Below are 14164 nucleotides of genomic sequence, written 5' to 3'. Positions count from 1 at the left end.
AGGTCTGGCTAAAATAAAGGCAAAAAATTCCCCGGCACCTCAATCAGTGCTGCAGTTCAGTTCATAGCACAGAAGATGCATTAACACACGACAGAAGAACAGGAGCTTTTTCTCCTTTCTACCTTTTCCTTTATACTTTCACCATACACTGAACAGCCTCTTCAACAGTTCCTCAGTTCAACAGATTGCTGTCTTCTGGAAACAACTGAAGACAAGTTTTTCCTTTCTTGCTCTGTAATTAGGTACAACTTCCAGACTCTGAGCTTTCACAGTTATATCATTACTCTGCTTCACAGTCTTCAATGTTAACAAGACATCTATTTGTAAACAGTAAGTATTCAGATATTCATACTTATTCTACATTATCAATTTAAGTAACTTTATTTTACTTATTTTTGTCAACCAGTCTCACCTCAAGATCTGTGGGGTTACTCCTGTATGTTGATCCATCTGTTAACTGCCTTTTACAGAAAGCTTTCTCTTTTGGCACATTTTGAAGACAATTACTGCAGTCATCTAATGAGCATTCAATTAGCACAGGAAAAAATTATATCTTAAATTATAACAACCATTACAACAGCAAGAATTTCTTTTTCAAGAGGAAGTACACAGAAAGAATCAGGCAGCCTACGTATCCAACAACTGCAGAGGGTTCAGAGAGACTTAAGCAAAGTGCTACTAATAATTAAAAGGATTCAAAACCAAGAAGAATGATTAAACACTCATAACTGACAAACTCATAAGGTCTTCAAAATAGTAAAGTGAATACCCTGGTAATTTTCCCTGTTTTTAAAATTCCATCAATTTCCTTATTATAGAGCCACAATTCCCAAGGAAAAGCAAGGCAGATGAAAAAGGTGTAAATTACAAATAGTAACAAATATTCATCAGTAAGTGTGTTACAGACTAATCTCATGATTACATGTTTCCTTTCCTGCATCCCAAGCAATTTTTCATTTTAAGATGACAAAATGTAAGAAACGCTCCTCTAGAACTTGGATAAAATATATACAAAATAAAATGATTCATACATGTTCACTTAAAAAGCTAGCAAAAAATCACCAACTTCAGTGATGAATACATCATTGGCAAAAAGCCACAGACTGCTAATGAAAGCACATTCCATACAGTTCCAGTTGGAAAGACTGCTTGCTTTGCACTGCTCAGCTCAGAGGTAACTGCAGACACTTGACACAGCTTTGCCACTTTCACTTCCTCCTACATGCGTGGGCACCATGGAAAAGAGGAAAAGCAAAAAGCAGAAAAAGATGGCAAAAACAAAGTCAGGGATTACTTTGGTTACTTTTCCAGGCACGATAAGCTTCTGTTAGGTGCTGGGAGACGACAACTGAATTTTGCTGCCTCACTTTGGCAGAGACAACTTACTAAGCTACTCCAGCTGCAAGGAAGGTCAAAACTGCAGACAGATATGAACTCATAGGATATGACTCCTAGAAATGTTTGAAAGGCAAGTTCAAACGGAGATTTAAATTTGTTAACATGACAACGCCCTCCATAAAACTAACCATAATTAAGGAACAAGTATAGTATAGATCCAATGGATATGAGATAGGCTCAACAGCATTTCAGAAGGAGATGAGGGCTCAGGGCTCTTTTTTAGAGGAGGAAAGGACTTTATTTTACATTTCTGAAAACATTTCAAGATTAAAAGAAACCCCATCGAATACAAATGCTTTGACTGCAACAGATGTCCGGATTTCAGTTTCCAAATAATGTAAAGTAGGAAAAATTTTGAGACACAGATTTTATTATGCTTAGTCCAACTGAAAACTGTCATCCACTGCTTCACAAGCAGTGAAAACAACAGTGTCATAATTTTACCATCTTGTTTTGCAGAACGCTTAGAAACCATGCACAGAAAAACCATTCTTTCTCACAGAAAAGCAACATGGGCCAATCACTAAGTATTTGAAAATGTTTCTCATTACAAGTTCACTTGAACTATATAGAATATAAGACATACACTCTGAAAAATACCATATCCTTAGTTTCTGTGCAACCTCTATCACAGCACCTATCAACTAACTGGAGTGCTGGGCGTACCATAACTGCCTGAGAAACACATCACTGTTTTCCACGTCTTCCATAAAAAAGACACAATCCGAGATTTTGCATACAACAGCAATGAACAGCAGAACAATAAATGAAATGATGTAAGGGATACCTGTACAAAAGTCAGAGGTGACACAAAAAGGAGGCACTTGCCAACGGCCAGAGGTGCGAGGCTGTGATGTGCTGCGGGACACAAACTTGGCAGGACAGGAACCTGTTGCCAGAGCTCCCTGGTGAGGCTTATCATCCACTTCCATATACTCATATATGCTCAGAAGTACAGAGCTGCCAATGTTTCTAAGGTTTCAATAAGGGCAACACAAGTTCTCTTCTAAAACAGTGTCATCTGTTGCTCTGAAACACGCAGCAGGAAAGCATGAAGTTGCAAGCAAAAAAGCACTTTCAGGTTTCAAATCAGTGTTAAAAGAAACCAGAAGTCAGATGCGGAATGCTGGAGGTCATGAACACACTGAAATATCAAGTTAGGTGCCAAACATTTAATCACAATTAAAAGGAAAAAAAGATTCTCTAATAAAGAAGTTGAGACTGCCACCTTGTGCTATAGCACTTGAAGTTATTAATGGAATATTATTTGTTAGCTCAACTTCAACTATTCTGCTTTCATTTATGTATCTAGAGCAGATTAAAAAGCTTATTACAAAATAACAGTCAGTGAGATGGTTGCAGTGTTCTCTCAGGTCAATTTGCGCCCCGTTCCAACTTCCTTTTACTTCTAAACTGAACACTGAGGCCTGTAGTTCTGCCACCTTCTTTAAACTTACGAAAAACAAATAGACTATCTGCAAAACAGTTTCAAGTGGAGGTAAAAAGAACAGAAGCTTTGTATTAGCCGAGGGTAGGACTACATGAATCTCCTGTGTATTTCTCCACTTCACTTTGTTCTCATAATCAGACTATGATGAAAAATGCATGATGTAAAATTAAGAGCAACAATATATTTACAATTATAATCTAATTACAGCAGGCATAGAAAGTGCAACAGCAGCATAAGATATTTTAGATTGCTTTTAATTGTACACCATTACACTGAGCCATTAGTTTTGAAATTAATTTGTATTGAAAGAGTGGCTTTATAAGTTGAACTGTGATAAACGTGTTTCCTTTCAAATAGCAGAACAGAAAATACTCAATTTTCTCTCAATTTTTAATAATCTCAGTCTAACTGCATTCGAACGTCTTTGGTTGAATAACATTGGGTCCATTCTGGTTGCTACAGTTCATTAACTATTTCATATAATGAAAGTTATCGTCCAAAAAACCTCCATCATTATCAAAGTAAAACTGAGGAAAACAAATCTCCCAGTAACTGTTTCCTCTATGGATAGAAAATCCAGTACGAAGCATTGCTAAATGGTAAATATTTCTTTACTTCTTCCTACAAATACTAAAAAAAAAAAATAATAAAAAAAATCCCATCCTACCTAACTCCTGATCTAAACACAACCAGCTTCACTAAGATCCATGTTCTCCCATACACCACTTTTTCCCCTCTCTAGTTTAACTACACACATTTGTAAGAAAAAAAAAAAAAAAAAAAAGCTGAAAGAAATGGATCTCGAACTCAAAATTCTACAAAGTTATCAAAGAAGCAACAGAAATCAGAACTGGAATCAAAATTCCTCCTGGAGTTGCAAGAAGAAAAGGACACCTGAAACACGCAGCATCAGTAGCTGTTATACTTCTCTATTACTAATTCACATGATGTAGATTTCAGGTTTAAAGAGGCTTCTATATTATTTGCTTCTCTCCTCCCTACGTGCCTTGAGATTGTCTGACAGCTACTGATGCATGACCAGTTCCTGAAGGAAACGCTGAACATATGTTCTATTAGATAAACTTAAGGTCAGAATCCAACTCATACAACTTATTGCATATCAACAAACAGTAATAAAGAACAGCTGAGCAGCTTTTATAACTGTTTTCTGTTGGTTTCATTTCAAAGTTCCAGAAAAAAGTAAAAGGGAAAGTGAAGGGACAAAGTCAAGTCAAATTGTGAAATCGCTTTGCTCTCCCAATACTAAAAGAAACAAAGCAACATCCCCAGAATAACTAAACACTCCCTACAGGCCACAGAGCTCTATTCCTACTTACCAAACAATGCACTGAACCCATGTCAGTGAGGCTGATGCAGGCTTGAAACTGCTGTGCTGTGTGCAACACAAGAGCTGTAGCACCAGAAGGTTTAACTGGACTCACTTTTCACTACCTGACTTGTATCCTGCATGCTGCTCACAAACAGTCCCCATGCATTTCTCACCACCCCCACTTCTCCAGGACTCCACATCCCACCCACCCCACAGTCCCATGTGCCACAGCACCACGGCTGATGAGCCCAGCTCCATGGCAGTGACATTGGGCACTGCCATCCTTGCAGCATCATCTAGATCCCATCACACTGCTCTCTGCTAGATACCACTGGCATGAGGACACCTTACCACATCATTCTATATGCTGTATGCGTATTTTATTAACAACATACCAGCACAACACCAACAAAAGCTTCACTAGTAGAAACTGAAAGTTACCTGCTTCCTGAACATCAGCAGCAACTGTTCTGAACCAGCAGCCTACTGAACCAGAGAAATACATTGGGCCCTCTTCTTTCCAACAGAGCAAAGCAACCCAGAAACACCAGCCTACATTTCTATTTATTACTGTGTACACACTTCCAACAAAACACGAGGTGATACAGATGGAGATGAGAGTCAGTATGCTAAAAGAAATGATTGTAATGTTTGTATTTTAACCAATAGGAACTACTTGAAAATTCACTTCTTTCTCATGACAAAAAGCTTTCAAAAATAAATCAATAAAACTGTGTTTCAAATACTCAAGTCACTGAAGCACTGCTTTTCTAAACTCCTCAATGCTCATACAATCTCAATTTCCTTCAGATAACATGCAAAGCATCATCTCCACAGTTCATTTCTCTTGTACCCCATTAGAACAAAAAAAGGCAAGTCTTAAGCATTCATGTTCTCCATGCAGTAGATGTGGATGCTATGGAAGAACTGGAGATTTTTTAGTCAGAAGTAACAAAAAAAAAAACCAAAAGAACACAAAATAAGCATAGTTTCTTCTATTACTACTAATCACATGAAAGCAAACAAAAAGTATTTTTATAGTTAATGAGCACGAGCACCAAGTTACCAAGCAAAGGACCAATAGAACAATAAAACTGTACAACCCCTGCAGGAAATCAGCCACACCAATAAGTCTTATTAAAGCTCTTAAAAAATGCTTTGCTATGAGTACTTTAAAATACAGTAAGTCATAGTATTTGCTCCTGAAGCATAAAACACTTTTCTCTGCTGTACTTCAGAAAAGTAAGTAGGACTGACTTCATTTTCTCTGAATAAGTATCTCAGGTCATATAAATTTTGTTTTCTACAACAGCAGGAAAACAACAGAAGAGAAAACAGGTTTGCAACAGCCTTCTCCTAGACTAGCAGTTCCTCAGAGCCAATTACCACCAAAAGCTCTGAGATTTCATCACTCTGCTTTGGTACAAGCTCCAATATGAGATCAATCAAACCAGACAGGTAAACTCCCATGCTCCAAAACCCCTACATACCTGTCCTTGGAAGGTTACACGACTTCTGTCTTGCAGATGCTGACTAGAAACTGAAGAATGCCAGGGATGGATCTGAGTTTGAGACTGTGCCCGAACAATATCAGATGACTGTGTTACTGGATGTGGGGTTATGTGGTCTTCTAGGTCATGCTCTAAAACATGGCTTGTGCTATCCTGAACAAACGCAGAATCATCAAACTGTGGTAGCAGATCTTCCTGAAGGAGGTCATCTGGGTCAAGTCCTGTAAATGGTTCGTTTGGAGCGTCAACTTGATGAAGTAAGTTATCATCCAAAGATGTAAAACCGTTGCTCTCAATAGGGTCAGTGAAATGGCTTATCTGAGAAGCAGAACCAGCAGAAGCTGGAAAACTAATACTCACAGGAGAGAGTTTTGAACTACTAAAGTTGCCCTGAGGATGCGAAGAATGCAACATTTGAAAACTATTTGAATTCAAAGGTGTATTAGCATTTAACATGTGCTCAGCTGTGTCTTGCTTGGTCCCCGTTTGAGATGTAAAGGCATCGCTTCCAGTGAAATCAGAGATTGGATGTGTCTGCTGGCTACTAGAAAGAGCTGTGGTAGACTGAAGAAGGCTGGTAGGAGAAATGTGGTTATTAGAGTAAGAATAAGGAGATGAAAATTGTTGGCCGTTATTGACAGAACATGGAGTAATCGTTGGGGACTGTCCACCAAAAGTTCCTTCTTGATTCCCACAAAAATGTAATGAAGCATTTGCAGTTTGAGAAAACGGCTGAACAGACAGAGGCTGCTGTGAAGTTGTAGGATTAGAAACTGGAGGTGGGTGGTTAACACTGACTCTGTGAGAAGTAGATACGTTAACTTCCAAGAAGTCTTTTGGCTGACTCAGAGCATCTTGCCCCGTGTTGTTCCTGCTTTGTTGCGATCGTAGCGAGGCACACTGATGCTGTGGTTCATTAGCCTGAAATAAGGCAAAGTCATGGTGTGCTACAAAGCTTTTGTTTTGCTGCATAGACTGAGAATGTCCTTGGTGAAAGGGGGACCCATTTTGATTTGAAACAGTTGTGGCAGTTTGATGACCCCACATGGGACTACCATCGGCCACATCTGGAAACATCCCATTAGTCTGGTTTTGCGGATGAATTGGTGAACAGTTGAACTGAGAGTGTGGTGATAAGACGTTGTCTGTTGAACTATTAAAAGACTGATTCACTTGGTGAAGTTTCAGGGAATCGTACTGATTCAGCTGTTCAAAGTCACTCAACTTTTGTTGATTCGGAGCATCCTGCACATGATTCAATGAGTCTATGTGCAAAGGTTCAAATTCTGCACCTAAATTTAATTCATCAACAAGCGAAACAGGTCCAGGTTGAACAAAGGCATCATCTGACAAACCTTCTAAGGTCTCACTGAAAAGGTTGGCATCATCAAAAAAATCCATCATAGGATCAGTCATCTTGATAGGTCTGTACTGCTATTTCTCTCAACTCCAAATGGAGTCAGTTTTGGCTCTCTGCAGTAAACAGAAACAAATTACATCCAGCAGTCACCACCTTATCCAAGGCATGCCAGCAACCGTTAGTGCTTCTGATGAAACGCTCGTCTTGAGGTGTTTAAAACATCCTATGGGAGAGTAAAAAAAAGAAAAAGAAAAAGAAAAAGGGCAATTACACATAATTGCTTTGCATCTGAACACTCTCCTCATGTTGCCTCTCCTTAAAATACCAAATGGATTTTCAATATTTCATTAATAATTTGGCAATTTAGTTAAAGCAAATCTATGAGTTATCCTTGCTGTTAGTTGATGCTCTCTACAGCTCTTTCAGTTTTTAACCATTACGTATTTAGTGTAACTTGTGATGTTTTAAATATACTAGCTCCAGTTTTATCTCCCAGTTTGCTCTCTTAGCACAATTTCAGACTCCCCTTTGCCACTTTCATTAAAGCTACCAAATTGTAGCTTTAATGTGTTTTTCAGAAAACACTAAATAAAATTCATTTTTCACTCATGTATCACTCTTAAGCAGCTGTAGAAAGAAACCATGGAAAATTATGCACATTTTGTATACTATGCTCAAACAAGAAACCTGAGAGGAAGTAAACTACGCTTCCTAATAGTTACCCCAGCTTCAGCAGAAAAGCTGGGATGCTGCATTTCTTCCAGTTCTTACATTAAATAAGATTCTGAAACCAAACAGTATTTCATCTCACTTAAATAGGATTGTTTTCTGTATCTTATTTCAAGGAAAAGCAAGACGATGAGTACAGCGATTCAAAGATAAACATAGTTATAGAACTAATTTCAGCTCAGGAACACTTATTACCTAATTTTGAAACATCAGTTGTTTTGCTTTTTCATTTATAATATCACTGATCACCAACCAATTAGAGTTTCCAATCAAGGATTTCAGAAAAGGAGAGCACAGAAGGAAGGTTATTTCCACTTTTCTTATAAAACCCTGCCCATTTATATTGTGATCAAAGTGAACAGGAAATGTCTGAACAGAAACTCTTTTAATTTATCTCCCCAAATAACTAGAAAACATCTAGAATAGAGAAGCAGTCATTTTAAATGAGCATCTTCAAAGAATAATCATTCCTTTACCCTGTCCATACACTTATCTAATTACCATAAGAAAAAAAAATTAAAAAAAAAAAAAAGCCACACCTTTTAATTCCTAATGCAACTGCTAAAATTCACCTTTATTTCAACTGCAATTCCTTACTAATTTATTCTCCAAGGAAAAAAAGTGAGCAAAATCCTGCAGAAATGGACACCTTGGAAATCTGAAGTATTCTCCCTATGCATAAGATTCCTGTTGAACCTATGAAATATAAAACAGTCCTTGACAAACTGATGAAAATCCATCCAGCTTCTATTTTCAGTCCACTGAATGTGTTGCAACCATGGTCAAAATAAAACCTAACTTATGCTAATAAGTTAGGATGAGGTATATAAAACTTCTGGTCCGTGCAGAAAGAGAACAGATGGATCCTGTATCACACTGAACGACACCAAAATTAGGCACATGTATCAAAGTATGAATTAGCATGAACGTTATGTACCAGATAATGTTTTATTACAAAGTTAAAAAAATAAATCATGCTACCAGCATGCTCTTTTTCCCCAGTAAGAGAAGTACTTTTACCCCAGCTTTTTACTTCCACATCCCTAAAACACATCGTATCTCTTCAGCCCAAAGAAAAGCATGCCTGGAAACTTCAGCAATTTGGAGAAACAAGCCCTCCAAATTTACTTAGCAACTGCGATTTTTGTTTCTCTTTGCCGTTCTTGAATTTGCAAACATTAAGCACTTAGCTTGCAAACTGTAAAAGCAGACGAAAGCAAATTGTGGCACACTTCTGAATTAAACTAACACACGAACATTATTTTTCTGACCCTACCTTAAAAAAATTTTCTATCTTCTCATATTCAAATCAATGTAAGAGAAACGTTCTGACATGGAAACCTTTCTCACATGCTTCCTTTAAGCGCTTTTCTCCTCCCATCTTCAGTCTCACTTAGAAAATGATGGTAGCTACAGCTATGCTTCAGCACACTTCCACCCAGCCTTTCCCCTTCCCAAACAGATCTGTCACTGACCTGAAGTCTGGAAGCTTCTGCTGGCAGAAGAGCATTCTAGGAAATAACTATTTTGAAAACTTTCATCTGGTGGGCTTAACAATTGCAAGTTTAACAATGCAATTACAGACAGTATTTCAAAGTACCAGTCTCCAAACACTTCCCACTCAAGGTAAGCTCCTCTTGCAGTCACATTTTAATCAGAACAGGGAAACTAGTTTTGAACACTTACTCAACCAAGGAAACTATGGTAAAAGAGGCAGAATATAACATAACAAAACCTATCAACATCCCTAAAATTTGATTTGTCAGAACTAATTATTTCCCATCAAAAACGCATCATCATGGAAAATAACTTAAATCTCAAGCTTGATTTCTTTCTGTAACTACCATTTAGCATTTTAGTGCCCCCACATAACCAGAATTTGCTTTAGAACCTAAACGAACTGTACATTTAAGTTCTCTACAACTACATTGATTTAACATTAATCTTGATCCAGCTTAAAGTTGGTAAGATCCCTATACAACATTTATGTCTAAGAATTACTTCCTATTACTGGTCCAAACAAAACAGAAAATCATAGAAAACAAAATGAGCATCACAGTAGAGGTACGAAGTGACAAAGCAATTAGAAGCGTATGGTCTTTCTACTTCAATTTAAGAAGTTACTGCCCCTATCTGCATAAAGTTCTTCAACAATAATTACCAACTACAGGACATTTTGTACATTTTCAGTTTTCCATGATGTTGCACATGTTATTTTATCATTTTAAACATTGTGGAACCCAGAGACATCTAGCAATGCTTCCTACTTGTATTTAAGCATCTTTTGTATTTAGCCTCTCAATTCTGTATCAATCGTGATGATTTTGGGCAAAAACTGAACAACAGCTAATGGGAAACATCAACAGTATTACTCAGACAAGCTGAAACATTTCAAGGTTCTTCATCTTCACATATTTTAAAGCATCTCTAGTTCAAACATAAGATTTTCAAACTGCCAACTCTACAACTCAGTGTCTCAACCAAAGCACGCTTTTCCACTTAAAAAGCTGAAATAATGGCTAGCCAGTAAAAGCCATTGCAGAATGAAGCTAGGGACTAGTTAGTAGAAGAGATTAAAACTGAAGCCATAAAAGCACATCATAACAGAAAGCCGGATCACATGCAGAAGAAATAGAAGAGGTAAATACAGAGAGTCAACATTGGGCAAGAGTTTTGCATTGTATGTATAAACACTGATTTGGGTTTTGTTTTGTTTTTTAGAATGCAACGCAACAAGGTACAGCAGATTTGCTTCCAAATGAGATCTGTCAAAGACTGAAGAAGTACTGTTTGCTAAATTCTATGTAATATACAAGAGCATGACATGCCTGTGCCTTTTACCACTTGCCCATCTATTAGCAGGTAGAATACAGCATGAAAAGAGGTAGTCACTATAATGCCTTAAAAAAACCTCAAAAATCCGATCACTTCTGAATAATATTCATAAATGATAGAGACATTACCTCCCCAACAATAAAAATAAATGGCATTCACACTATCATTACTTGTCAGATTTAATTACAACTAAAGTTTTTGCTGTGTTCAAAAGCAGAACTAAATGAAATACAAAAGTTACTTCCCATTATTTCCTGCTGCTCCAATATAAATGATAGTCTATTACAGTTTTAAAGATCAATGTGCATGTTAAAATTAAAATGCACAAAGGAAGTGCACAATTGCCTCCAAATTCAAGCAATGTAGAAGATAAAAAAGAACATTTGAACGTTCATTGAGATGAACTGGTTTATTATCTAACTCAAAGTACTAAGCATTTGTGCCATAGTGCTGTGGCATCTATAGCTATATAAGGATTGAAGAAATTTCATTTGCAATTTTCATTGCATTTCATCTCACTGCTATCACTAAAATTAAGACAAAGTTTGATCAGGTAGACTGTTTGACTGAGAACACACCTAATTATTATTATTATTTTTAAAGACATACGTACAACTCCCTTCTAATATCTCTCTTCCTTGCTTCTGAAGCAAGTAGCCCCTGGGAACAAATACTAAATGTTTAGAAGAAAAAAATTGGTAAATGAGAAGGTCATTCATAGAAGTTCAAGTCAGCCAACACAAACAATATTTCACACGTAAATGAAATATATCATCCAGTGCAATTAATACCAAACTTCTATCAGCACCAAAGACATCAACAGGCACTGTGTATGGGACAGCTTCTTTCATTTCTTCTTTCTTTACTGAAAGAGCAACAAAGCAAAACCACACCAAAGAGAAAGTGTATCACTGAATTTTCTATATACATTTGCAAGATATCTGAAAATCACACAGCAAGTTCTGAGCCACAATCAGTTGTACTTAAATAAAGAAAGTCTTGTGATTAGCTCGGGTCAAAAATAAAGAGTTAACACATGCATCTAACAATCCATATTAAGTGTGCAATTAACCCACAGGATCTAAGTGGATAACATTTTCTAAACTAACGTTTTACAAGGAATTTACGAAAAAGGTTCAAGCAAAGATCAAAATCATCCTTACCCATGAATACAGAACACATCCCTTTAACGAAGAATTAAGAAGTTCAGAGACACGCTTTAACTCCAGATGGGTACCTCATTATTAGAGACCTGAAAATGAGACATGATAAACCAATCACACAAATGCTATACTTGAAATTACAATATTATGCAAATGCGCTACTCAGAACTCAATTATGTAATAGATACCATAAAAACAAGAGCAGCAGAAATAATTTACAACCAGTAGTAGCCATGATGCTATAAATGTCTTATTTATAAGTAAGTGAACTGCCTATATTTTAGGGACAGTCCTGGGGAGAGAAACAACCCCACATGGCTCTATAATAGAAAAGGTTAGGCTAGAGGAAGAGGGATACGTAAAGGCTCTCCAAACATACATTTTCCTCTCCCTAAATAATATCTTTGTGACAAACCCTTAAGCACCTTAGCTAGAATAATAATAGTTCAATCTTTAAACTTTATAAAAAAATAAAAGATGATATACGTATTACTTCATCAGGAAGCAGATTTTAATACATAGATTATTTACTCACATCTTTAAGACAGCATTGTAACATATGTCAAAGACACAAACTGCCTATGACAGCTATCGAAAGCCTGCAATGTCCCAGTAGAAATTCTTGTTGAGTGTTATTTAGTACACAGATTATTATATTGACCCTTCTTCGGTTTTTCCATAACTTAGACTTATTCTAGGGTTGCAGAACTACATGGCCTCCACTCTGTTAAAAGGAACACTTAAGAAGCAGGTTTTTTTCTTCCCCAAATTCATACACAATATGCACATACCCAGTAGGTGAGACTTTTGACAAAAATATTTTGACCTACGTTTATCATCTACACAAACAGCAGCAATTGTATCAGAACAGGAAGAAAAATTGCTTCTTGTGGTTCTCTTACACTTTAAGTTCATGTAATGTCACACAGAGCTCTCACTACACAGAAGTCCTCTTCACATCGAGACATTTGTTACGTTGAACTTCATTCTAGTATGCACTACACAGCATTTCAGTATCTATTTTTGATCCCTAAACTTCTGTTTAAAAATTCGTAGTTCAAACCTATAATATAAAGGCCTTACAATGTATGAATCAATTGAATAGAGGCAACAAAACACGTATTTTTTAAAAAAGAAAGGAAGATTGAAAACTCGCAAAGCAGGTAATTTCTCCTAGCTGTAAGAGCCCAGCAGTAAAAAACCAGAAACCTAATTCAGCTGAAATTACCATTTAATACAAGCACTAGCTTACGATCTTTTCTATCTAAAACATATTTATCCTCTCTCAAGCAGATTCTCCAGAAAGCCTTAAAACAAAGATACACATTTCTTACTCTTCAGGCCAGTGCTCACTTGCTTGAATAGCTCCCAATATGGTGTCTGCTGCGGAGTACTTTGAAGTTTGAAAAACCCTATGTTGAAAAGAAGAAAAAACGTAAATACACATTCAGCAGAACTGCAATACATTACTCTAACAGTAATACATAATAAATACTTCAGACAGAGGAACAATCATTGATATTATAGTGAGTGCCAAGAAAAAAGCACACCGAAGGAACTTCAAGCTTTCATAAGATGCAAAGTAGGACCTATTTCCAAAGATTCTCAGCTAGGCTGGGCTGCATGCAAGCTTCTAGTTACACAGATATACATGTATGTATGTTACATGTCATATCGTAGAAAAAAAGAAAAAAGTTCTGTAAAGTCTCCTCTGGAGCACAGTCTTAATTCTGCTCTAATTGGGAAAATTCACTGATACATGAGGAAGCTTACATTTTATTAAACAGAACCAAAAATAAAGTAACCCAGGACTAGAGACATACATATTAAGCTGTTTTAGAAGCTTTAAAAAAAAATTATCCTCCACCAACCAACAACATAGCTTTGTTATAAAACAGTCAAAGGACAGCAGGTATTTCCCTATGTGCAGGTAGATTTTCTTATGCTCCTGAAGGAACCCTAAAGCACTGCTATTACTCATGAAAAGTTTTGAACAACAGTGATCTTTTTTCATTTTGGACACCAAAGTGCAGTCTTCTATACACATTAATGGAACAGGAACTAAACTATGCATTTTGATTAGTTTAAAACAACTATTTTAACTGCCATTTCTCTATCTTAAAACACCATCTCAATAAAATGAGTTATCAAGTTTCACACAAAGTTCTCGTGTGCTTTTACATCTTTGGTCTTTGGAAAATACTCTTTCTAAAATTTAAAAGCAAGATTTTAATAAATTATTATTTTCAGCTACCTCCTTCACCTGTCTGACAAAGATTCTGGTGTGCAGTGCAGAACATATACGTGTTCCTGAGCTGCTTCAGTAGATCACGTCTCCACTCAGTTTTAACCCATCCTCCTGGCATTACATGTTGCACAGAGGTGGCT

General features: G+C 36.7%; 1 protein-coding gene across 6 annotated transcripts in view; it reads right to left on the bottom strand.

Annotated features, from left to right (window-relative positions):
- CHD9 (chromodomain helicase DNA binding protein 9) overlaps positions 1–14164 on the bottom strand; it is a 79088-nt gene that overhangs the window by 59006 nt on the left and 5918 nt on the right. For all 6 annotated transcript variants that reach the window (XM_042876902.1, XM_042876901.1, XM_042876904.1 and 3 more), the window contains exons 2-4: positions 13111–13188; positions 11777–11865; positions 5669–7272 (exon numbers count right to left, since the gene is read on the bottom strand). In XM_042876902.1, the coding sequence (XP_042732836.1) occupies positions 5669–7105 (1437 nt within the window). In that variant the 5' untranslated portion in view covers positions 7106–7272; positions 11777–11865; positions 13111–13188. The remainder of the gene's footprint in view (positions 1–5668; positions 7273–11776; positions 11866–13110; positions 13189–14164) is intronic.

This window comes from Lagopus leucura, unplaced genomic scaffold (assembly GCF_019238085.1).
Source record: "Lagopus leucura isolate 7727_CA_CO unplaced genomic scaffold, USGS_WTPT01 Super-Scaffold_100017, whole genome shotgun sequence".
Classification (NCBI taxonomy): domain Eukaryota; kingdom Metazoa; phylum Chordata; class Aves; order Galliformes; family Phasianidae; genus Lagopus; species Lagopus leucura.
The sequence above is the reverse complement of the archived record's forward strand: the minus strand, read 5'-3'. Positions and strand labels throughout refer to the sequence as shown.